Source organism: Plecotus auritus (genome assembly GCF_963455305.1).
Source record: "Plecotus auritus genome assembly, chromosome: 3".
NCBI lineage: Eukaryota > Metazoa > Chordata > Mammalia > Chiroptera > Vespertilionidae > Plecotus > Plecotus auritus.
The window spans coordinates 185236651-185262478 of NC_137772.1; the positions used below are offsets into that span (position 1 = coordinate 185236651).

The window sequence follows — 25828 nt, forward strand, 5'->3', positions numbered from 1 at the left end:
GAGGCGGAAATGAACACCATGAAAGCTGTTCTCTTCCTTGCCTCCTCCTCTAGTTGTAAAGATGAGTTATATGTGTGGACCTGACTATTCTCCTTACAGAGAAAAATCTATGTGCTGATACTAGTATTTTGACACCACCCCACCCAGGTATCACTTTACTGATTTCATCCTCCTTGAATTCTTTTGAGTGTCATGAAATCCTGTCAGTGGGGTAGGTTCTAGTTGTCACAGTACATTACTACATTACATAGAGGCACAGGCATCAAAGGACAGGATGCTGTCCAGGGAGATGACTTCCAGGCTATCTCGCTTCATCTTTATCACAGAGCACAGCTTCCAAATCAAGCATCCCTCTGTGGCTCCGGGGCTGATTGTTTCTCTCACTCTCCAAGCAAAACTACTTTGTCCTTCACATTCAAACATTTATTTTCCTATGGAAATGGAAAAGCCCTCCAAGTAGTTGAGGAAGAACTGATAAGCAAAGCTGTATACGCCAAGATGGATTTTTTCTTTTTATTTTGTTCTCTCTGTGTGAAGCACTTTCACTCTGATAAGCACAGTGCTGGGGGTTAGAGGGTTTGATGGAAAGTATAACACAGACTTGGTCACCAGATTCCTTTCTTTGTGCTTAAGGAGGTACTTGGTACCCCTTAAAAACAGAACAGTTATCAAAGCAAACAAACGAACAAAAACAGGTCCCAAAGAGGCAATTTTAAGAAGTATTTACATAGATAGGTTAAAAAACAACAACAACTATGAAGTTCTCACTTTAAAACAACCTGTTTTTTGTGTTGACATAAAATATATTTTAAAGTCAGTGTGACTGTGCATTCACCAAGAATACAGGTACTCTATATACATTCTCCAAATTTGAATTTGTAATTCTCCAAAGGGAAAAGTTTAATGAATTCAGAATAAAAATTGATTCCCATTCTCAAATTTATAAACTAGAAATCATTTGTAAATACTTACCAGGTGGGTTGCTTTAATATTTCTTTTTGGCCTTAAAAGTCATGGATTTCGGTGAGTGCATATTAAAATCCAGCAGAGTCTTTTCATTCAGTTGTATTTTTTAAAGCATATTTTGGTGGAGGCAGAATCCCCATAATTTTTCAAGGAAAAATTAACTACTTAAGAAAATAAGTAAAATTTTCCTTCCTCACTTCCTTGCCTTTATTTTATCCTGTCAAATGAGGAATGAATTTAATTTCCAAAGTCCATGAAAGACTCAGACCCAGAGCTGCATTCATACCTCACTTGCCTCTCTTCGTCCACTTGAAGGAACATTGAAATCCAAGTGCATGAAGGAACATTGAAATCCAAGTGCATGACTTAGGATCCAGATGTGTTTACCAGAGTTTGGTTTTGTGGATACTGAAAACAAATGGCTTCAGTGACAGATACCTTGCTTTCTTGATGGTGCGTTTATATTTTGTATGTTAAACATAAAGATTATCTCTGAATTGCTCTTAAACTTTTATTTTCTAACTAGGGGCCCAGTGCACAAAATCCATGCACTGGGGAGGGGTCCCTCAGCCCAGCCTGCCCCCTCTCACATACTGGGAGCCCTCAGAGGATGTCATACTGATGGCTTAGGCGTGCTCCCCATTGGGAGCGGACCTACGCCGCAGTCTGGCCTCCCTTTGCGGGAGACGACCGGGCTGATCAGGAGAAGGCGCCAGCCCCATCACTCTGCTGCTGTAGCCGCCAAGGTATTTTCATCAACACGGACTCCAGTCCCTTCACCATGAAAAAATGATAACTTTCTTTAAGCATTTTCAAGATGTGTCTTTCATAGGATATGACATTTCTTTCTTTATTTTTCTTTTTATCCTCACCTGAGGATATGTTTCCATTGATTTTTTTCCCCTTCCCTCCGATCCCAGGCTCAGCCCCTTCCTAAGGCTAAAGCCTCCGCCCGAGGCTTTAGGTTTGGGAAGGGCCCCCCCCCGCCCCCCCCCCACCCCCCCGCCCCACCAATGGCCGGCTGGGAGTGACCTGGGTGCCGAGGAGGTTCCCAGGACCCAGGTATGTATGCAAATTAACTTCCATCTTTGTTGGGTTAATTTGCATGCTCACTCTGATTGGCTGTGGGCATAGTGGAGGTACGGTCAATTTACATGTTTCTCTGTTATTAGATAAGATTCTGAAAAGTTTCAGAACAGGGAATACAGTATTTGTGGCTATCATTTCTATGTATGGAAAGATATTTATGTGCTCCTCACTTTTAAAAAATTTACTGTTATATTTTAAAAGTTCAATGCTGTTCAACAAAGGAAGTGTCCGTCAGTGCAGTGCTCAAGTTAAACTTTGTTGTTACTGTGATCCAAACTGTCTACCTACCCTGTGTCTTGGCATATCAGAAAGTTCTCAATACGTAGAAGTTAGTGTTAGGAGCACTATACAGAAATCAGCAACTCATATCAGGTAATGTGATTAGCCAAATGCATATTGCAGGAGTGTGTGTTATACAGCTTTTTTAGGGACACATTGGTGTTTATACAAGTACAGACACAGAGACATAAAATAAGGCTTATATAAAAGAGTTTTCTGATGGTGATGATGAGCCCCAAACAAAACTATGTCCATGCATTATTTTTATTTATTATTATTTTTGGTAAAGCTCTGTGACTTACATATAAATTGTTGACCAGTTGGAGTGGCTGAGTGGTTGACCTATGAACCAGGAAGTCACAGTTCGATTCCTGGTCAGGGAACATGCCCGGGTTTGCAGGCTCGATCCCCAGTAGGGGGTGTGCAGGAGCCAGCCCATCAATGATTCTCTCTCATCATTGATATTTCTATCTCTCTCTCCCTCTCTCTTCCTCTCTGAAATCAATAAAAATATATTTTTTAAAAATTATGTCAACAGTGAGGCTTGTGTTAAAACTCACCCTCTAAAATCCTCTTCATGTCTACAACTACTAATGGATTTGGTCTATTGGTAAACCTAAAATTTCCAATTCTAATATTTATTTCCTCTCTCTTTATCAATGAATAATGTATACTATACCAAAGAAGATCAATTACTGTTGTTGTTCTTCTTGGAAGGTGGTATGTTGCATACTAATTGTTTTGTATTTGCGTACCTATGTTTTGATTACCAAATTGTATTATAAATCTGATTTTAATCTCAATTATTTGACTGAAAAGATTGTATATAAATGTGTGTATATCTATAATATACATTTACTTGCCTAAATACACATGTCTACATATGTCAACATATGCATGAACATGTCATCCTTTATTTGCAAAGTTGGAAGTGAGGTTTCGTTTTTAACAATGTTGATCAAAGGTCCATGTAGTATAATATAAAAACACTTAGCCATGTTAATGATGACTGGCTTGGCAGAGAGCGCTCTATTCTCCCTCCCCTTTAGAGAAACAAACTAAGAATTTAAGAAGGATTAGACAATGAGTTACTAGAAATTAGAGCCTAAAATACCAGTAAATGTTAAAAAAAAGAAAGAAAGAAAAGAAAAGAAACCTATTCTGACAAATAGGCTAAATTTGCCCTATGTAATAGGGCCAAAGAGCAAAAGCCTATGCTTGCTTTTAATATGCATGCCTCGCCGCCATGAATTATTTTTTGCCTCTAACTCAGGAATCCCTTGTATTTTTAGCCTCAGTTTCTAAGGGGAAGAGATGAGAAATGTGACTGTGTTCCAGATGGCTTCAGAGAGTTGTGTATGGGTTTGATCGGAAAGCCATGAATTCTATGGAACAATTCACAGTTTAATTCAAGCCTCAATTCTTTGATCTCATTGGACCAAGATGTGGGGAACATTAGTGGAACAATAGAAAGAACTCCCAAACCTGCTGTCTATATAACTGATGTTCATCTCTTTACTTATTCAGCAGGTATATATTGAACACGTATCTATCAGGCAACATGGAACTCACTGGGAATAAAAGATGTACTAGTGATTCATCTAATTGTGCTGGGGTCAGGAAGTTTCACGGAGAAGCTGATGTCATATATGAGTCTTGAAGCAAATGTGTAGGGAAACAAAGGTGGGAAGTAATAATCCAGAGTAAACAATAGGAGGGGAAACATCAAAGCTGGTCAGATGCTGAATCCTGCAGTTTGTATGGCCTGGCTGGAGCCCAGGCACCTGGGAAGAAATGGCAAGAAACGATGGACAAGATGAAAGGGGGCAAGATTGTGTCTTAATAAGGAGCCAGGTCTTCACCCTGCAGGCCATGGAACACTATTGCAGGATTTAAATGGGAGATAGGTCTGATCAAGTTAGCTTTAAGGAAATACAGAGGATGGAGGGGAGGGAGTCTAGAAGCAGGAGGACTCATCAGAAGGCTGTTGGGAGAGTTCAGGTGAAAAAAAGGATAAGAATAGTGAGTAGAGGAGCTACCCATACTTTGAGATAGACTTGCTGCTGTTGTGCTATTTAAATATGAGTGATCTCACATGCTCAGGTCTTCAAATTGTGAGACACAAAAGAACAGCAGGTTTGACAGGAAAGCCAAAGATTGAGCTTTAGCTGTGTTGAGTGTGAGGTGCTGGTGAAACACCCAGAAAATGGGGCCGCTGGAAATACGGGTCTGGCCCTCATGGAAGAGAAACAAACTGGAGAAACGGGTCACACAGTCTCAGTGTATAGATGATAGTAAGGGTCATGTGAGGTCAGTGTTTCCCATAGAAGTGTACAGAGTGATGAAAGGTTGCCCAGAACAGAACCAAAGGAGAAAGAACCAAGTGGAGAAAGGAAACACTAAGATGTGGCCGGTGGAGAGACCGTAGAGGAAGTAGTGTCAAGGGGTGAGAAGATGTCAGCAGAGAGGAAAACATTTTAGGGAATTTCATCACAGAGCGGTAAACTAAGATTCGGAAAGAACAGTGCCCAGAGTTAACGAGAAGATCCCGACGGTCTCTGTGAGGGCAGCTTCAGGGGAGCGGTGAGGCACGACTTGCTTCAGGAAATCAGAGCCAATAGATCCCCTGCTTTTAAAAAATACATTTTATTGATTTCAGAAAAGAAGGGAGAGAGAAACATCCATGATGAGAGAGAATCATTGATTGGCTGCCTCCTGCACTCCCCACACTGGGGATTGAGCCCACAACCTGGACTGGTAATCAAACTGGGACCTCCTGGTTCATAGGTTGATGCTCAACCTCTGAGCCACGCCGGCCAGGTGATCCCCTACTTTTTAATTTCCAAGCACTTCAGTTCCCCAGAATTTTTGTTTGTTTTTTGGTTTTAATTATCACGAGTTTCTATTTACACAGTCCAGATGGGGAGAGGGAGTCACCTGCCGTCTACACTCTGGCTGAGAGAGCGGGCAGGTGTCCTGGTGTTCTTTGCACTGCTCATGTAGAAATCGGGTCCATAGATGGCAACAAGCAAGACAGGCTATCCCGCAGGAAGGGCATCCTCTGGTAAACTGGATTCCAAGTCGCCTGCTGAAAGCAGCAGGGACAGTCAGGATTGAGGAGGGGGGAAGAAGAGGAGGGGAGTTTGGAAGAGCTGTCACAGGAAACAGTGACATCATTGATGTAGAAGGTGTGAGTGAATGAACGTGAACCTGTGGCCACGTTCTGTAAAGCGGAGTCTCTATTGGCTCTGATTTCCTAAGGCCAGTCATGCCTCACCACTCCAGTGCACGGATCATCCTGACCTGCACTGGCCACCACTGATTTTCTGGAGAAATTCAGGCCATAGCAGAGACAGTCACTTTAAAGGCCACACACTGTTCATGATGCTCCATGTCATTAGATTTAATGAGACACACTTAAAAACAAGTGGACCACTTTCTAGAGAGCTGAGTTCATACTCGACTTCACAGAGTAGAAATTAAAAAGGTTCTGAATTAACCCAAATCAATGCTTAAAGGATTTTCTCAGGAGAAAGAAGAAGGCACATTCGGTTGACGTCCTGGGTGCCATGTGAAACATGTAAACGATCGATTAAAGGAAAATAGGCCCTCCTTCCTCTGCCTTAGACACTAAGCTGCCTTTTGTTCTCTCCTTTTTTACTTTAATTGGAAGCTTTTAAAGTTCTTGAACCAGTTCTTAATCTGGAAATACTTATTTTTCTCTCTTTTTGAAAAGAAAAGACGGGATTGAAAAGTTAAGTCTTCCCTCCCTTCAGCCAGCAAGTTGGCTGGATTCTAATTGTAGGTACTGTCTGGATCAGGTATTTTCAGGTCTTCTATTAGGGTTTCTGGATGCTGTGCATTCAGTTCCCCCAGCAGTTTCATCCCAGAGAAGAGCAGCAGCGTTGGTGTATAATCTCCCCAAGGGAAGTATCCACATCTGAGAACAGTCGATCCTGGGCACAGTTATGTACCACAGATTCTCTCCGCATATTGTAATGTCCTTGTACTGAGATTCTGCAGGATGTGATTTAAGAGAGGGCCCTCTCCTTCTGGGGCGCTTTTGTTTGGGCTTTAAGGAAATGGGCCTGTGCAGCTGGTGTTTCTGAAAGTGAATTATCAAAATCACTGAGCAGTTCCATTTGGGTTGTGGATGGAGTGTTTACAAATGGCAGCTTTAGCCTCTGGCAATTTAAAACCCTAGCTCAATCTCAAGGATCCTCTGACACTGAGTTTTACCTTCTTTTTATTTCATCCTAAAAATGACTCAGCTATTCACCCACCAACCCCCAAAATTATTTTCTTTAAAAGGGCAATGAACCTATAGTAATGCCTTGAATTATAGAACTGATGTACTTTGCTTCTGTGATAAACTTGTCCTGGGGAATCTAGCCTACCATGGGTGCTGCAGAGAGGGAGCTGGTACGTGTGCCTTTTCTCTTGGGTCCTCGTAGTCTGTTTTGCTAGCCAGTCAGTAAAGAACACTTGTAACCTTTACAATAGAGCTGTGCACAGAGCAAAGAGGGCCATCTCATCCCTGTTCTACATATTGATTCGTTTCACATGTAAAATACTTTGTATTAATAGGGTAGAATCCCCATTTTATGTAATTCTTTCAGCAATTCCTTTTATAAAGCCTAGTGCCTTTGTAAATACCTTCTTAATTTCTGTTGTAAATTTCGAGTTTCTTGAAACAGGGCACACCAATCATTTCTGCCTTTGAAGTGAGAGTAATACTTGTAAGATGTTACAACATTGTAATATGCTTTACAGTAAGTGTTGGTGTGAATTTAGAGTTAGAGTGCATGCATTTCTGTCATTCCCTTCATGCAGCATCTGGCAACTGGGTGGGTTCCTCGGGATCATGGGTGGAAAATTTGAAGTCCAGAAACTGGGACACCCCAAATCCTACGGTGGAAGGAGAATAAAAGGAGATAAATAACACCAGTCTGCTTTCCTCAAAAAAAGTTTTAATCTGTGCCTCAAACATTCTTAGGAACATTGATTTGGCACCAATATATTTAAATTCTCAACTTTATATTTAGCAAACCTTACATAAATTCATTAGGTCATGTTCAAGAAAGCCTTAAAGAGCAAATCATGAATAAAAAATAGCCACTTCTAGAAGTTTTCCTTCCTTTAATGTCATTTGTTAAAGCCACAGTTATGATAGGTGCTCTCTGTAAAAGGTCAATTAGCAGATTACTCAGGATAGTTAAAGTTTTGTGTTAACCTTCTAAATGTCAAGTCGAAGTTAGAAATGTTGATACATTTGGGAAAGTTTTGCCATAAAATCCTCTATATGATGAAAAAAAACAATTCTAGGTCACAGATAAGGGTTGGCACACCACTTCCCAAACAGTGGTCCACTCCCTGGGTTGGCAAGGATTTGAACACTTTTTAATATGTGACCTCTTCAGTGAGTGGCCCCTCTGAACTAGGACGAGGGGTAGTGTGGAGTAGTAGGAAGGACAGCTTTTCAAGCTTTTTTAATATGGGAAAGGCTTGAGCCTGCACATAAGCTCCGGGGTAAGTCCTGGGAGAGGTTTGAGAATAGAAAGAGAAGGAAATAGCCAGTGGGCCGAGGCCTTGGTCCTGGTGAGGCCCAGAGGGACTGAGATGAAAAGCCCTGGTGAAGGGATGATCCTTGAATACCGGGGAATGTAAGTGACCTTTGTTCCTGTCTGAGTTGAAAGTAGAGAAAATTCATTCCCTTCAGTTTTCACTGTGAAGTAAGACAAGGAACTACTGACCTGCCTGTGGTGAGATTCCTGCAGCTGCATGTGGGGATGGGGGGGCGTGAAGGCCCTGAAGGCGGCTGTTGGCATTCGCATACGGCTGGGCTTTGGGCTAGGTAGGTGTGATGGAAAGCTAAATGGTCAGCGAAAGTTAGCAGGCTGAAATGATGGGCCGCGGTCCCCGAGCTCGAACAGGACGGAACTAAAGAAAGGAACAAGCTAGTGAGTGGACAGGGAGCCAGTAGAGGGACCATAACGGGAGGTCACCGGGAGGGCTAATACAAATCGCCCCCCCAGCGCAGGGGTCTGCTTTGTGCACAAATGTGACCCAGCCCCTGGAACTGTGCCCAGCCCCAGTGAGTGTAAAATATTTGTATTTGTTGAATGAATGATGGCGACAGAGCAGGGATTATTTAGGAGACAGGCTGGGAAAGGGAGGTGTGGTCAGGGTTGGATGCTTGAATGAGTGATGGCGGAGGCAAAGCGTGATGGATAACACCCCATCTGTCTGTCATGTGTATGTAGTAGGTTCTGGGTAACGATCAGCTTTTATCATTAAGTTTTTTGGCCTTTTATAGGAATCACTGATTTTTAAAGAAATAAAGTAGAGGCATTTCTCTACAGATGTTTGAGTTGATCTTTCTCCAATAGTGCCATTAAAGCCATTGGAACAATCAGGGTTGTTAGAGTCCGCTTCACGTGGGCAGAATAAACAAACAGCTCGCTCGTAAGAATTATCTTCCTTTCCAGATTGGCCCAGTGCACGTCTCAAAGCAAAAGCCCAGCCGGGAATGCCTTCCATCGCTCTGCTGCTTTTGCTTATCACAGAGAGGGACTGTCTGGTGTTTACAGTGCTGTATCGCCTCTCTGACCTTTCCGAAGGGAGGCTTTTGAAAGGCCTCCTTTTTGCTTTTAGAACGGGGCTGAAGTCGCATGTAAACATAGGGATGGCTGTTTGCAAAGGAGAAGTTCACGGAAAGAGGCCGAAATGATGAAAATCTCATTTTAAAACAATGCCAGGATTTTCCCATTGAGCGAAATGAGTCAAAGCAGTATTTTAATTTTGAGTCAGGATTCACATCTTTTCCGGACAACTTAAGAGTAGTTCTTACCCTGTTTCTCCCCCATACTCCTGTATGATGACTTGTCCACAGTAGATATTTAAGTCTGTACTGACTGATCTTTAGTTGTAAAATAAGCAGGTCTCTGAAGTGCCCTTCCCTTTACCTGATAAATTTTCTTTATGATCCAATTGAAACATCACCTCTGAAGTCACCCCCAGGCCTCCCAGGTGAATGAGCATGCCGCTGTCCTCGGAGTCGTGCATAACTGTTCGCTCGCACTGCCATTCTTTACTTGTATGCTGTTTCTCATCCTCGCCTTTCATCCACCCACGAGCAAGGACCTTGTCTGTTTCGTATCTCCAGTGCCTTGCATGTGCCTGCCATGTCCGAGGCGCCAGTGTTTTCTGACAGATGAGTGCGGCAGCAAGAAAACTCATTCCCCAAGCACACTGTGTGCAGGCTTAGGCTGGAACACCCTGCTCTCAGGGATTTCCCCTGGTTAGAATTTTCATGTAGTTAGGGTACCGCTGTTAAGTGAGCAATGATTAATTGATTATGGCTCTGTGATCCAAACAATAGATGTGATTAACCTAGGGAAGAGTTAGCCTTTTTTTCTACACTAACTTCTTCTTTAAAATATGTATTTTATTGATTTCAGAGAGGAAGAGAGAGAGAAAGAAACATCAATGATGAGAGAGAATCATTGATCGGCTGCCTCCTGCATGCCCCCCTACTAGGGATCGAGCCCACAACCTGGGCATGTGCCCTGACCAGGAATTGAACTGTCACCTCCTGGTTCATAGGTCAATGCTCAACCACTGAGCCACACTGGCCAGGCTACGCTAACTTCTTTTAAATTAATTATAATCCATAACTGACACTCAATCTATATTTGTTAAAAGTACAGGTGTCCACCAAGATGTTAACAAAGATTATTATTTGGATGGCAGTATTTTTTTATCTTAATTTTTTTCTTTAGTTACAATTTATTTTATTCTTTGACTTTTTCTACTTCAGAATATATATTAGAAAAACATATTTTCAATTTAAAAAAGATGTGTTACATGATGGAAACAAGAGAAATAAATGCTTTAGTATAATTTGGAACCAGTTGGCCTGGATCAAGATGTGCCAGTCCATACTTTGGTAACAAATCTCAGTGGCTTAGAAAAGCATAGTTTATTTGATGCAGGGTGACATCCAGTGTCTCAGACCCAAGCCTCTTCCATCTCAAAGTAGGTTCCGAAGGTGCTGCAGGAGGTGGGGGAGAGATGGGAGAGGCCTTCCAGCTCTCACCGGCCTCATCACGTGTCACTTCGCCCAAACCAGTCTGATGGACCACGCTTACAGCAGAGGAGAGTGGAAAATGCGGGGGAGCCACCAGTTGTCTCTGCTAACACGAGTGTAACTCTTTTCATTTTACAGTTACTGTAATGAGTGTATGTTGGACCCAGATTGCGGATTCTGCTACAAGATGAACAAATCCACCATCATTGACTCCTCCTGTGTTCCAGTTAATAAAGCATCTACAAGTGAGGCATCCTGGGGCAGGTATGTCACTCACTACATACTGTGAGAATACACAGTAAAATTTCACCTAGAGGCCTGTTTTTAAGCTTACAGAGTGACTACATTTACCTTCGAGAATTGTATTTCTTTTAAGCTGGTCTTTTTTCTAAACGGTCTTTAAAACTGATCTTTATAACTACAGAGTGTCCCCAAAAATATATACATACTGTAAATGATTATAAAGTCAGTGTTTATTAGCATACAGTTCATTTTCAAAATTTAAAAGAATTTACAGAAATCAGTACTTTTTTTGTCAATGCCCGTTTTCAAACTAATGACTGTTCTGGTCCAGGCACTGCTGATAACACAAAGCAGTGGAATCACAAACATCAAGAATCATTTCATTTGGTATCTGTGTGCCCTCAGTTCGCCAACCGTTGTGGTTTTGCACTGTAAACTTTACCTTTCATGTGTCCCCATACAAAAAATAAAGCTTAGTGGCATTTGAGGATAAATTTACTGTGTTCAAAGCTTAGTCTGGCTTCATCCATTATTTCAAATCAGTTAAACCTGAAAAGGAGCGAAAATTAAGTGAGTTGGCTGCAAAAGGATGTGTACATTTTTGGGGATACCCTATATATGACTTTGCAGCATATACTCATGAGCGTGGGTTTAAACACTGCAGCAGTATGTTTCACAGACTTAGAGTAGAAAGCACTCCCACCTGGACGTCAGGAACCCAGACCCCAGACCCACCTGTGCCCTGCAAGAGCAGAGTTTGGACCTTGAGGCAGGGATCCTGTGTATTGCCAAGGCAGTTTTTCCCATTGCATATTTTTTAACTACACCAATAATTTTCAGACTCCTAAAAGACAGTGAAAGACAGAAGATTGTCAAGTCAAAATGAATTAATGTCACTTTAAATTCTTTCATGGAACTCTTATTATCTTAGAGTACTTTCCTGAAAGTACTTAATGAAATTTAGAAAAATTAGGATAAAAGTTGGTGGTCACTGGCATGTAACCAGTTGGGGAAGCTATCAATCTTTTTCTTTCTTTTTTTAAAAAAATATGTTTTTATTGATTTCAGAGAGAGGAAGATAGAGGGAGAGAGAGAGAGAGAAACATCAATGATGAGAGAATTGTCGATCGGCTGTCTCCTGTACGCCCCCTACTGGGGATCGAGCCCGCAACCCAGGCAAGATCCTTGACCAGGAATGGAACTGTGACCTCCTGGTTCTTGGGTCAATGCTCAACCACTGAACCACACAGGTGGGGCTAAATATTTCTCTTCTTGACAGATCACATTGGTTTGTAGTAGGCAAATAAATGAAATATTTGTATACAACAAATAATCCCCACCTTAATGAACTAATATTCACATCCATGGTCATAGAAAGGATATAAATATTCTTCAACATGGCTTTAACCTCTTTTGTGTTTTAAATTGCGGTAAAGAGAATAATATGTTCTCATCCTATCTGCCTCATAGTACTGATGGAGGTAATGAAATCTGTAATGAAGTACTTGTATCTCCTAGAAGCTATAAAGTACAATGTGTCATTATTAATCATTACACTGTTAGCATTCATCATTTTTAAGAGAATTACTCCAAGAAGTAGAAGTGAATTATATGGCAGTAAATGAAAATCCAGACCAAATATTAAATACACTAATTACAAAGAAATATGTAAAAAAAAATTCAATTATTACTTAAAATCAAAGCTTTAAAAGAGCCCTAACTGGTTTGGCTCAGTGGATAGAGCGTCGGCCTGCGGACTAAAGGGTCCCAGGTTCGATTCCGGTCAAGGGCATGTACCTGGGTTGCGGGCACATCCCCAGTAGGGGGCGTGCAGGAGGCAGCTGATCGATGTCTCTCTCTCATCGATGTTTCTAACTTTCTATCCCTCTCTCTTCCTCTCTGTAAAAAATCAATAAAATACATTAAAAAAAAAAAAAAGCTTTAAAAGAGCACCTTTTAGAAACACTCAGCGTATAATTTGCATCAGCCAAGCTTCATTAGGGAGTTAATTGAGTGAATATTTCTGGATGTAATAGTTTATCATTTTAACCCTATGATTCTTTTTCAGTAGAAAAAACCTGAAAGTTACTAGTCTAGAATTACGACCATATTATGAAATCTGTGCGTGTAGTTTCCTGTATTTCATAGAATTCACTTCTAAACTGAGAGAAATGTTGACTAATGGAAAGCGAACACTAAAATTAGACATTTTTCTTACTCTCAGAAGGTCTAGCAGTCAGAGGCTTTAAAATAGAGGTTTTGTTGTTATTTTTTGCAAATAACAAAGTATATAACGCTTTAGTAGAAATACATATTTTTTGTTTCAATGTCTCCTTAACATTTTATTTATATTTTGAACTATTATTCCTTGAGTGCACACACTACGAGTGAAAAGTGAGGCACAGATAATACCTAAGAAGGAAAAATACAAAGAACTAAATGCAATATATAAAGAACTTTTATGTTTATAGAATCGTCTTAGAAAAATCTCAAATTCTATACTACAAAAAAAAAATAGGTTGTCTGTGCTAGAAAGAAAGTAAAAAGGCAGGATATGTTTACCATGAAAAAATTTTAAGATAGAATATCCATTTGTAGTTAAATAGTGTTTACTATATTTTCATTTATTAGTTGGTTGATGGGTTTTATGCAAGTACCTAGAATGGAATTCTCAGGGGAAATCTACCATTACCTTGGATTTACATCTGAAATATGCGATTTATAGATATTTCAGGGTCAAGTATTAAGACAGTTCATAGTCATATAGCCTGATGTGTAACTGTAGCTGTTTCCTGGAAAGACAGCAGGTGGAATGGTAATACCATTCATTCATGATGGAAATGGTATGATGATTTTTATAAACTCTAAATTGTTTTAACATAATGAAAACCATTTGCCTGTGTAATCAATTATATCTTTGTTGTTGCATTTCAGTAAATTTTTTAAAAATCATTTAACTCTCCAAAGAAGATATACAAATGGTCAACAAGCACATGTAAAACTGCTTAACATTGCTAATCATTAGGGAAATGCAAATTAAAACTACAATGAGATAACATCTCATACCCAGTAGGATGGCTGCTGTCACAAAAAAATAAAATAAAATGAAAACTGTGGAGGATGTAGACAAATTAGAAAGTCTGTATACTGTTGATGGGATTATAAAATGGTGCAGCCACTACAGTAAACAGGATGGCAGTTCCATAAAATTTTACAATTGAATTACATATCACCCAACAATTCCATTCTGGGTGAATATCCACAAGAATGAAAAACAAGGTTTTAAAGAGACATTTGAATACCCATGTTCACAGCAACACTATTGACAATAGCTGAAAGATAGAAGCAACCCTAGTGTTACTCAATGGATGAATGGATAAACAAAATGTGGTTTTACATATAATGACATATTCGGACTTAAAGGAAATAAATTCTGGCACATACTATATCATGGGGGAACCTTGAAGATAAAATGATATGTAAAATAAGCCAGTTACAAAATGACAAATACCCTATGACTCCACTAACATGAGGTGCCTAGAGTAGTCAAATTTACAGAGACGGAAAGAAGGGTGCCAGGGTTAGGGGACAGTAGGGAGTTGTTGTTTAATGGGTATGGGGTTTGTTTTGCAAAATGAAATTAGTTTTAGAGATTGCTTGCTCTCCATTGTGAATATACTTAACACTATTGAACTGTACAATTAAAAATTTTAAATGGTTAGTGAGGATGGTAAATTTTGTGTTCTATGTATTTCACCACAATTAAAAATAAGAAGGGAAGCCCATTTAAAAATAATCTGGCATGCTTCTAGAAGATACAACACGGTGAGCTGACGGAAAATCTGCTCCTGCCCATCACCCCTACACGTCCTGAATGCATCCAATGCAAATACAGGTTTAGCTGGGAAATTAGAAAGAAACTTTAATGGGTTAAGAAATCATACTAGAAAACAGAACATTAAAATCAATAACTGAAAAGAATCACACAAAGTTAGAACTAGAGCTGAGTTGGCCTGTAGAGTAAGCAGAGAATGGAAATTAAAATGAGAAAAAAATAATGCAAAGCAAAGAAATACTAGAGAGAATCAAGAAAACTAAAGTTGTTTCCTGGAGAAGATCGATATAATGGAGAAACCTCTGATGGTACTCTTTCAAGAAGAGAGAGAAGGCACAGATAAACAGTATTTAGAATAGAAGAAAAGCATGTGGGGTCAGATAGTAAAGATATTAAAAATAATAGGAGAATACTATTAATAATGTGATGTATTTGAAAACAGATAAAATGGACCATTTTCTAGAAAAAAAATATAACTTTCTAAAACCTATTCAGCATCTCTGTGAAGTAAGATTTTCATCCCCATTATACAGATGAAGACAGTGATGCATAGAGGATCCAAATGACTTTCTCAAAGTCAAAAAGCCAGTAAGTCAACCAGTTTTAGGGGAACAACAGTTGGGTAACAGAAAGGTACACATTTTAGAATCAGGTCATTTCAAATTTGAACTTTCATTTGTCTTGTAAGTGGCGCTAGAAGAGACTCTCTAAGCCCCGTTCCTCATCTGTAAAATGACAATGATATTATTGATGTATTGAACAATCTTTTTTATGAAGATTAAATAAGAATGTATCTTAAGACTCTTGTAAAAATGTAATGCCCTGGGCAAATGGACGCACAACATATCCTGTAGGAATTTCTGTTTTTCTTAGATTTGTCAACAACACATTTCCTAGATTAGAATAAGCACTTCCTGCCAGACAAGTGCATTAGAATACGTTCTCCTTATCTGTGTCTTTTCACTCACCTCCACATCACCCGTATGGCTCTCTGTACACACGGACTCATAAATAATCTATTCTGGAACTTCAAACATCCTGACTCTTTAAAAGTATTGCTAATGAGGGCTACTTTCTTAATGTGCTGATTCAGTATTTGTTTCCTATAATGCAACATTTCTGCTCTGTAATTAGACTCACTAAAATAGCTAGATAGACTCCCTACTTGGCAGTTCATTGTTCTGACTCACACTGAATGTCTGGTTTATTGTGTTCATTCAGCAGCGGTATTTTTCTCAAAGCTGCACTCTCATACAACACCAGCCTATTTTCCCAGCATCGCACCCCTCTCCATTCTAGTCATCAACCCCTTGTGATCACCCTATAATACGCGATACAATTTCCCACCGCTGTGCCTTCCTCATGCTTTGCTTCTACCTAGAATTTACCCTCCTCCTCCCTTCTTTTCATCTCTGCCTGACTTCTACTTTTTTTTTTTTTTTGCGCAGTTCAGCTGTCGCTTTTCCTTTGCTGTCTCTCTGATTGACCACAAAAAAGGATGCTTATTAATATCCTGCTGTCCTCTAGCATTTCCCTGTACAACTTACATGATAATTATACTCTTATATGATAGCAGTTTGGGTTTGGATGTATCTTCTCTTCTAAATGATAAGTCTCAGTGTCTATACACTGCACTATTCTTTTTTTTTTTTTAAATATATTTTATTGATTTTTTACAGAGAGGAAGGAAGAGGGATAGAGAGTTAGAAACATCGATGAGAGAGAAACATCGATCAGCTGCCTCCTGCACACCTCCTACTGGGGATGTGCCCACAACCAAGGTACGTGCCCTTCACCGGAATCGAACCTGGGACCCTTCAGTCCGCAGGCTGACGCTCTATCCACTGAGCCAAACCGGTTTTGGCCACTGCACTATTCTTAATTCCTTGGTGCCTTGTACATATTCAGTCAATAATTGTTAAATGTCTAAGTGGAAAAGGCTGCCATCACTGGAAAATATGTACAGGTTTGAATGTACCACAGTTTTAAATGAGAAGATATAGTGTTCTTCCCATCATTTCATTTTAGCTATATCTTCCATGTTCATGATTATTTTCAGGAGAGGAAACCTCTAAAAGAAAAACAAGAGTGATGCAATTTTAATTAACAGTGTTAATGTTTACCTGGTACTACTTAAAACACTGAAAAAAATTAAAATAAAACTTAACCATGCATTTGAAGTATGTATACTACATGTTGTTATAGTTGTACCACATGAAAAATACTTTTTAAAAATTATTAGAAGAAATATTCACATTTCCTCAAAACATTCACTGGTATACCAGGGGAGCTATATCTGTGGTGACAGTATAAGATCAGGTATATTGTGAAAGTAGGCCAAATAGTGAAAATGGGATTAACCCCCATCACCTTTTTTTTTTTTCAAGATATATATCAGCTTTTCATTTAGAAAAGAAATATACTTTATCATTAACAAATTATATCAGTATCTTAACATTCATGTACAGGATTGATATTTTAATCAGTTATTTATGTTAGGAATTTAAAATGCTCAAGCTGTGCTTCTACATTAACAGTATAGTTTAAAATGAATATTTGCTAGCATACATGTCATAGAAAATAAGAGAGGATATTTTAATCCATTTGCTTTTTGTGTTTTTGCTTGAATAGAAGTCACTATGCTCGATCACCCCCGGTAAGCTCTGTAGCTGGCTACTGTGTATGTGTGAGGTTCACCTTTCCTAAGTAATTTCAGAGGCTGCGTGCCTCTGGGCTCTCCTTTTTCAAAGCCAGAAACGTAGACATTGTTGGGTTTTAGTGAATGTCTGTATTGCAGATTCTGTTGCTATTTATTTACACTGTAAAGTATACAAGTCAGAAAAGCAAAACGTCTCTGAATAATTTATCTTTCTCTTTCATGTTAGTGTCTTCCATTTCTTAGCTGATATTTAATTATAATGCTAAATTAACACATTTTGAGTTTTCTCCAAGTAGTAATATTCATCATGTATTTGACTACCCTTCTTCTTAGTTCATAGCCTTACATTTCTAGTCAGTCCCTGTTCCTTTTACATTTAAAAAAAATATTCATTAGTTCATGCTTCTCCAAAAAGTAGTCTGTACATTTTTTCTCACTAGACAAGACTCTGAGACTTTTAGGATAAGGATAAGGACCACGACTTGAATTGCATGTGTTTGGTGAATATAAAGTAACAGTGGCAAGTTTGGGTTCATCTAATGTGCAATTAAGCAACAGGTGTGGTACGGCAGAGGTGAAGTCTGGGAGGTGGGGATTTGTCAGAAAAGGAGCAGAGAGAGGAAGGAGAATGGACGGCTGGAGCTGATCCTGGACATGTGAGTTTGGATCAGAGTGTCAGAGGGTCTCTTTTAGGAATTTCTTTTACTTTTAAAGGTGCATTTTTAAAGGTGTGGAAATCATACTGGGAGTGATTAGAGGTGAATGATTTCATGGGATACCAGGATGGTGGATATGACATTGTATCACATAGTGAGATACAGTTCTCTTCCAAATATTCTGCATCTATTAAGAAGAAAGCTGACACTAGCATGGTTTTAACACATTATCTAACTAGAAATTAATAACATTGCTGTGTTTTTGTCCCACTTTTATTATAACTCTTCTGTTCTTGGCAAGTGTGGTTCATTGCATTAGTGTTCAGAATATCTGCTGCACTCACTGGGGAAGGATTCGATTTCCCATGCCCATTCAGTCTTACCCACATGGCTTGCTCTGGGCAAGGAAATGAGAGTGGAGAAAACAAACAGACATTTATTAACATGTGTATCTCAGAGACACATGAGAGAAATTTAGGGATGTGAAACCCAAAGAAGTGGTTTCAAATTCAGGCTTATACAGCATCTTCAGCAAAGAAAGACGCGTGACAAGAAAAAGAACCTTGAGTCTATAGAGATGGCAAATTGTAGGAAGGCAAATACATGGGGAAGGAATGGGCGCTATACAGTCTAGTTAGTAAGGTTGTTATGTGGATTCCCCTGGTGCCATCTCCACGCTCATAGGGTCTAGAGTTACTCTGTGATTAACTTCTGTCCTTCCATTTAGAAAGGGAAAGAGGGACACATTTGTCAATATTTGTCCTGCTTCTTGGCAAGTGGGGAGGGCAGAGAGCTTTTCCTGTGTTCACTGCACATTCTGGTTTCCTTCCCTTGGGATAACTGGGAACGGGTTACGCACCTGGGGATGTCACTTATGTCAGAGGAGAGGCCTGCGGCGGCGTAGGAATGCTCGAAGTAAATTAGGAAGCAGGGATAGAGTATAAAGCGCTGGAAAATGTGATCATAAAGGTATCCAAAGAGGAAGGACAAAGAGAAACAACCGGAGAAATACAATGAAGATAAAACAGGGCAGGCCTAGACACATTCAGAGAATGTGTGTCTCAGAGACACCTCAGAAAACACTGAGAACACAGCCAGCCTTCTCTGTGGTGAATTTCTCATTTGCAGATCTCTCTCTCGGCCAGGCTAGGAAGTGCCTTTGAAGTAAGCCAAATTGCCCCAGATATATTGGCAAAGTTCTAACAGCTTTGACTGACAGCTTTGAGTTTTCTTACAGATTTAGTATTTGGTATCTATATACATTAGATACAGTTATTTTAAAATACATATTTAAAATACTGAAGGTCAAATAGTATGCATAGCATTAAATTTTATCTGTGCACAAAAATTATTTTATGAACGTAGATGAAGGGTACTGTATCTTTGTCTCATTAAATCCCTTAGCAGCCATCAGTTGCTTTTCTCAATTGGCTTCTATAAATGTTTCATGTCCTATAGTGCAACCATTTCTGCATTAAATGAGGAGCTGGTAGAATATAAATTACTGAGAGCCTAAGTGTGTGGAGCAGATAAGCCACAACTGGAAGCTGGCAGAGCCCATCCTGAATTGAAATAGGAGTAGCGTTAATAATCCTGTGGAGTGGCCTATGACTTGTGGCAGCAATGTAACCATGACCGGTGACCTCCTCCATCCCACTCAACGACACACATACACCACACTCAAAATGAGCAACGTACAGCGAACTTAGGAATTCATTGTGAGTCAGTCTGATTCCTTAAAAAGAGATTTTCTAGCCCTTGTGAATGTGTGCTGAGTACTCAGGTATAAGATGGTCAAAGAGGTTCACTCTTTTATGTTCCATCTCCCAGATTGAATGAGATATTCTGTGTGTGCTGCTGTTTTGTAAAGAGAAGGATAAAGTCATTCACTACCTATATATCCTTTTTTTATTTTATTTTTTCTTAAAAGCATTTGTGGTTCTTGGCATTCTGAAATTGAGAATGATCCAAACCACATGGGAATAATAATACACCTGCCCAAGATAAATGATGGAGTATAACTAGCATATTAGATATAAAACAAACTCAAAACATCTGATCCTGTTGGCATTTTTTAATTAAAGTCTTTCAAACTCTTAAGAATGCTGATGTCCACACTTCAGTAGAGCATTGCTTGTCAGCAGCTAATCCTCCAGAGCTACGTAGAAAAATGGCAAGTGGATAGAGGTCCTGGCAGCATAGCCCAGAGAGATCCCAGAAAGGCAGGTTTATTTGTGGGGGATTTTTAATCTAGTACTTTATTTTTTTAATTTACGTGAATTTTCCTTTATATTCTAAAATATGGCCATGCTAATTTTAATGTAATAATTGCTCTTATTACTTATCCATTGATTTTTCTGGAGAGCCCCAGTTCACCACCTCTCATTTCATCTCTTCTCCCAGCAGTGAGAAGAAATGTTTGTTCCTAGAAAATGTGCTGTTTTATTCTGCAGCACGTTAGTACATGTGCTAACTTGACAATACAGTATAGACCCAACCCAGAAATGAACCCCAAGCTCACAAAAATTAAAATGTAGGCAAATTCTAGTGATGCTTTCAGATCTCAGTCCAGTATCAGTCAGAGACACTTACATGCCTCATGGGTTTAAACGTTATAGTTAGGGTTGTTGCAAACACGGTAAGTTCTCTAGCAGAGCTGATTGAATAAGACCTGAACATCTAATTGAAATTCTTGATCAAAAATGTTGCTCAGAACAGAAGTAAAAATATTTCAGTAATCTATTCTTCATAAAATTATTGATTTTGAAACACAAACATTCACAGATTATTTTACTTCTGCAGTTTTTTGGCTATATTCATTTGACATTTGGCTCTTTTTTACAGAATGGTGGACTGTGAAATAACTAAAGTAAGTTAATCATTTTTTCCAGACTGGAAATGTAAGACATTATTTCTTTGTAGCTAGCACATAGTAAGATACTTGTCAGCTATTACTCCAAAACACCAGATCCTCATGCACTTAAGTATAACTGTTCTCTAATACGTTGTATATAATCTGTAATTATGTTCACATGTTGTATTAGGATTACACCTATTTGTCTCTAACTATTCCCAAATGGGATTATGCCTGACACACAGAAATCTCTCAGTACATATGAAAATCATTGAAAGAATAGTGGTAAGGGAAGAGAGTGCTCCAGCCATGAGTCCTGTAGATATTTTGATAAAGAATCTGTCAATTTCATTCTTCTGAGTGATTCTGTGTCTTTGAAAAGGACCAGACTTTTTTGAGGAACTTGTAGTGGAAATAACAATAGCTAACATTAACAGCTCCACCATCAGCCATATCTACTACAGCTCACAGTGTTCTTGCCTGATTCTATTTCCTCTTTTTCTGTTTCTGACTCAGTTGGGTATATGGGCTTCAGGAAGTTTCTTTTAGAAAGTCTAAAAATCAATGGGCAGCTTAGCCCTTGCATAACAGGAAGGGAGGGACTAACTGGAGTCAGGAGACTTTGATTTGGGTTTTGACTCAGTAACTGACCAGAGTGTGGCCGTGGGTCATTTATTTTGCCTCTCTGACCCTCAGTCTCCTAATCTTTAAAATGGAAGGAAATAATAACACTATGTCTTGTTTGTCATGCAAGATCATTGAGAAAGTCAATTGAAAATGTATGTGAAAAGAATATGGACCCTTGATTTAAAAAAAAAACACCATTATAAAACTCATTTCCACAATTACCTTACTTACTGTATAAACTGAGTAGAACTGCAAATGTCGTTTTTAAACATGCCGGTACTTTAGGATAAAAGAAGCGTTCCTTTTCCTAAAATGCTTTCTTAAGTTTGCAAGAACTTTCATCAATTTACTTTCATTAAATCTTACACCATTATAACAGGAGAGTTTTTCACTATTCTTTACTAATAATTAATAGAACAAATAGCAATCGATAGAACAGACAAAAGTAGTGAAGACACAGAAGACTTGAACAGTACTGTCAATCTATTTGCCTAACTGACCAGACATTTATAGAACATTCCACTCAACAACAGCAGAATAAATATCCTTTTCAAATGAACATGAAACAGTATCAACATCTACAGTATTCTGAACTATAAAACAAGTCTCAACAAATGTTAAGTAACTGAATTCATAGAAAGTATATTCTCTGACCACAGTAAAATTAATTTAGAAATCAGTTTTAAAAAAGTTTTCACAAAAATTCCTAAATACTTGGAAATTAAACAGCATACTTCCAAATAACCAAGGAAAGAACAAAACCCAAGGAAATTAGAAAATATTTTTATCCCAATGAAAAAAAATAAAGATGTTGGGATGCAGCATAAAGTAATGCTTTGAACAAATGTCTGGTTTAAAATAATTATATTAGAAAATAAGAAAGGTCTAAAATCAATTATCTAAACTGCCAATTATGAAGCTAGAAAATGAAGATCAAATAAAATCCAATGTAAGTAGAAGAAAAGAAATATAGAGTAGAAATCAATAAAATAGAAAATGGGAATGCAGGAGATAAAGTAAATGACATCAAAAGCTATTGTTTTAAAGAGCTCACAAGTTGAATTATGTTATATTTAGACTCATCAATGGGGTTGTGGGATGGGGAAGAGAAAGAAGACACAATTTACCACTATTAGAATTAAAAGAGAGGATTTAAATGAAATGGACAAAATCTGGTGAATGATACCAGATATTTAAGGGAGAAATCATGCTACTCCTACATAAACTATTTCAGGAACTGGTAGAGGGGGTAAACTTTCCAAATCATAAGGAATCATATTGGTACCAAAACCATATAAATTCTGTAAGAAAGGAAAATTGCAGATAAAAATTCCAATATTCCTCATATACAAGGGTAGGCAAAAGTTGGTTAAATTACCAGCCATCATTACCTAAAAAATAAACATACTTTTTCCTACCCCAGTATATAGACACAGAAATTCTCAAATTGAATCCAGCAATATAAAGGAATGCACAGTTTATTTAAAATCAATTGATTTAACTCACTATATTAGTGAGCAAAGGAGAAAAAACATATGATCATCTCAGGAGATGCAGGAAGTTTTTTGGACAATATTCAACATCCATTTGTAATAAAAACTCTGAGAAGGCTATTGTAAGGTCTGTAACCTTTGGGGGTTGGCTTTTGTGTCAGCCTAATTCTTGAGATTCATGTTGATGTATCAATAATTCATTCCTTTTTATTGTTGACTAATATTGCATAGCATAGGAGGTACCTCTGTTTGTTTAGCTATTCATCCACTGAAGATATTGGGGTTATTTCCAGTTTTAACTTCTAAGAAGTAATTTTCAAGTACTTTGATTTCATTATAACCTGACAGAGCATATATGTTCCTATATATAATTTAAGCACTTTGGAGAATTCTCCTGTCTAAAATACCTTAAGATCTTTTTTCTGAATCTGTTTATAAGGAAGTTTGCTTGAAAACGTTACATCTTTTCAAATATGGCAGAGTTTCATTTATGTAGCACCCAGATCAATCTTGGATTAGATTTTATCAAAGCTGAGAACATGTCTTTTAATGGACATTTCATAATTTGCAGGTCATGATAAACACAGTCAGCATTCTGTGTAGCTTCTAATTAGAGTTTAGGGGGAAATGTACCCAGGAGCGTTTTGGAAAAGGGACAGAACATTTTATCCTGGAAAGGGGTGATTCATCAGGCACCAAAGGCCAGTTAGATACACTCCTTAAGAATACTTTGCAATTTGTTGGGCAAAGGTTTGGTTCTGAAACATCCTTCATTCCCCTTTCAAGTGGGTTGAGAGCTTGTGCTCTGATCTTCCAGCTTCAGAGGTTCCAGACAAGATCGGGAGCGTCAACTCTGAAATGCAAACTTGTCAGTAATTTTGTTCTTAATTTTTAGTTCGTGAAATTGCATTCTTGGGAGCCCTTGTAAAACCATTTCACCCAACTGTATACAGATTGGTTCTGTGCTGTTAAATAACCTGTTCCGTAGCTAAGATTGTGGGGCTCTGGGCTTTCTCAGCCGTCAGTTCAGAAAGAAGCAGGGAACTGCCATTGCTCCAGACAGTGCTAACCGAACACAACAGCTACTAATTGTCTCTTGCTGGTTTTTCCAATCACCTGTGAAACGAGGCAGAACCAGCCCACAGCTTTCTGCTTTCTGCTGTGTTTCCAGAATATCCATTCAGTGATCTTTCTTTTTTCCATTCAGGGAACAAAAGTGGGGGAAAGGCCAGCTAACTAACTTCTCTTTCTCGTCATTTGTCTAAGACGGGTGGGGATCGTCCACCCTGTGGGCTGTAGAAGGCCCACAAAATCATTTGGTCTGGCCCTTCCAAGGCATTAGGGGTGAGTTAATTAAATGTTTGACCAAATACAGCAGGATAACTTTTTTTTTAATGAAATTATGATTTATTAATTTACATAAAAATTACTTTATACATTGAAGAACAGTTTTTCAGGTTGTAAAAAAACAAAGTTTGGAGCTATCATTATTGGGATTCATGGGACGTGGTTTGTTCCTCTATCACTTGGGTCGGCTTTAGCTCAAGTAGTTACTTCGTCCTGGCAGACATTCAGCAGGATAACTTTTAAGTTGACATTTTGTACAGCCCTCGAATGCTGTTATAAATATCCAATGGCCCTTGGCAAAAAAAAGGTTCCCCACCCCTGGCCTAAGACCTTAACTCTGTCTTGCCCACCAAGCTCCAGGTTCCTTGGTGCCTGAGTTACTGAGGAGGTGCTGCCCCGAGATTCCCTTCACTTCCCTTTGCATTTCAATGAACAGGTTATGTATGTAAAATGGGTTTATAAACATATCAGTATTTACAACTTTTTCAAAAAAATTTTAAGCATGTTGCAGTATATCAGTTTTTAAATACAGTTGTTTCAGACCAATAGCCTCTGGGAGTAAACTCTGAAAAGAAAAACAAATCGGAGGCATTAAGAACCCTAGAGAAAGAATAGCGCGGTTGGTGCTGCTGCCTGGAATGATGCATCCCTTTTCCAAGGCTCTCTTCACACTACACCCAGACTCCTACTTCTGCTGGTGCCCTGGGCCCTACCACTGTCACTCTTCTGGGTTACTACAGAGCCTCCTAACTGCCTCCCTGCTTCCACACTGGCCCTCGCACCCGCCCCACCACCTGTTCCGCACAAAACAGCCACAGTGAGCCCTTAAAACTGGAAGCCCTGTCACTCTGCTCTTCTGCCCAGGACTCTGCGCTGCGGTCCCACATTACTTAGGACAAAACCCACACCCTGCAAAGTCCTGCGCACTAAGCATAGGCCGCCAGCGCTGTCTTCCTTGCTCACTGCACGGCAGCCCCTGTTCTTGCAGATACCCAGCCAGCGTCCATCTTGGGCTTTCACCCTTGTCTGGAAAGCTAGCCTTTCAGATACCTGTAGGAGGCGCACTTTTCCTTCTCTGCTCGGTAATCACCTTGGCCTGGAGCCCTTCCCTAAGAGCCCTATAAAAATAGCAAAGTACCCCTGCCTGGACTCCTTGCACTACTCCCTCGGCTTTATTTTTCTTTATGGTACTTACTGGTTTTCTGTGTGCCCATTAAGAATAGAGGCTCCATGAGAGCAGAGAGCTTTTCTGTTTAGGGCTGTTGACAATGTCTGGAGCCTAGGAGTCATACAGTAAATATTTATCGGGTAAATTAATTAAGGGGACTCTGGGTCCCCTTTGTTTTATACTGCATTACCAAAAGTGGCAGAATAAGCTAAGAGCAAAAAAATCAGGGAATACTAAAGTTATTTAATAACCATAACATGAGTCTGGTAAATACATTGGTTTTGACAGATGAATTATTATTTTTATTAATCCAGCACTTTCTGAAAATTAATGTTAAACTCTACCATTATGATTGTGAAGTCAGTTTTTCTTTGAAATCCTGTAATGTTGCCTTCCATGGCTTGAAATGTATTTAATCAGGTGTTTACAAGATTAGAACTATTATATTTTTGTGATGAAACGAACCCTTTATTATTATGTATTATTTATCCTTGAGAACTGCTTTTGCCTTAAAATGCACTGT

General features: G+C 39.0%; 1 protein-coding gene across 1 annotated transcript in view; it reads left to right on the top strand.

Moving 5' to 3' along the window:
• The window catches only part of SLC2A13 (solute carrier family 2 member 13), a 303078-nt gene that overhangs the window by 244625 nt on the left and 32625 nt on the right, over positions 1-25828 (top strand). Inside the window, exon 7 of the mRNA XM_080659231.1 lies at positions 10562-10687. Within this exon, the coding sequence (XP_080515357.1) occupies positions 10562-10687 (126 nt within the window). The remainder of the gene's footprint in view (positions 1-10561; positions 10688-25828) is intronic.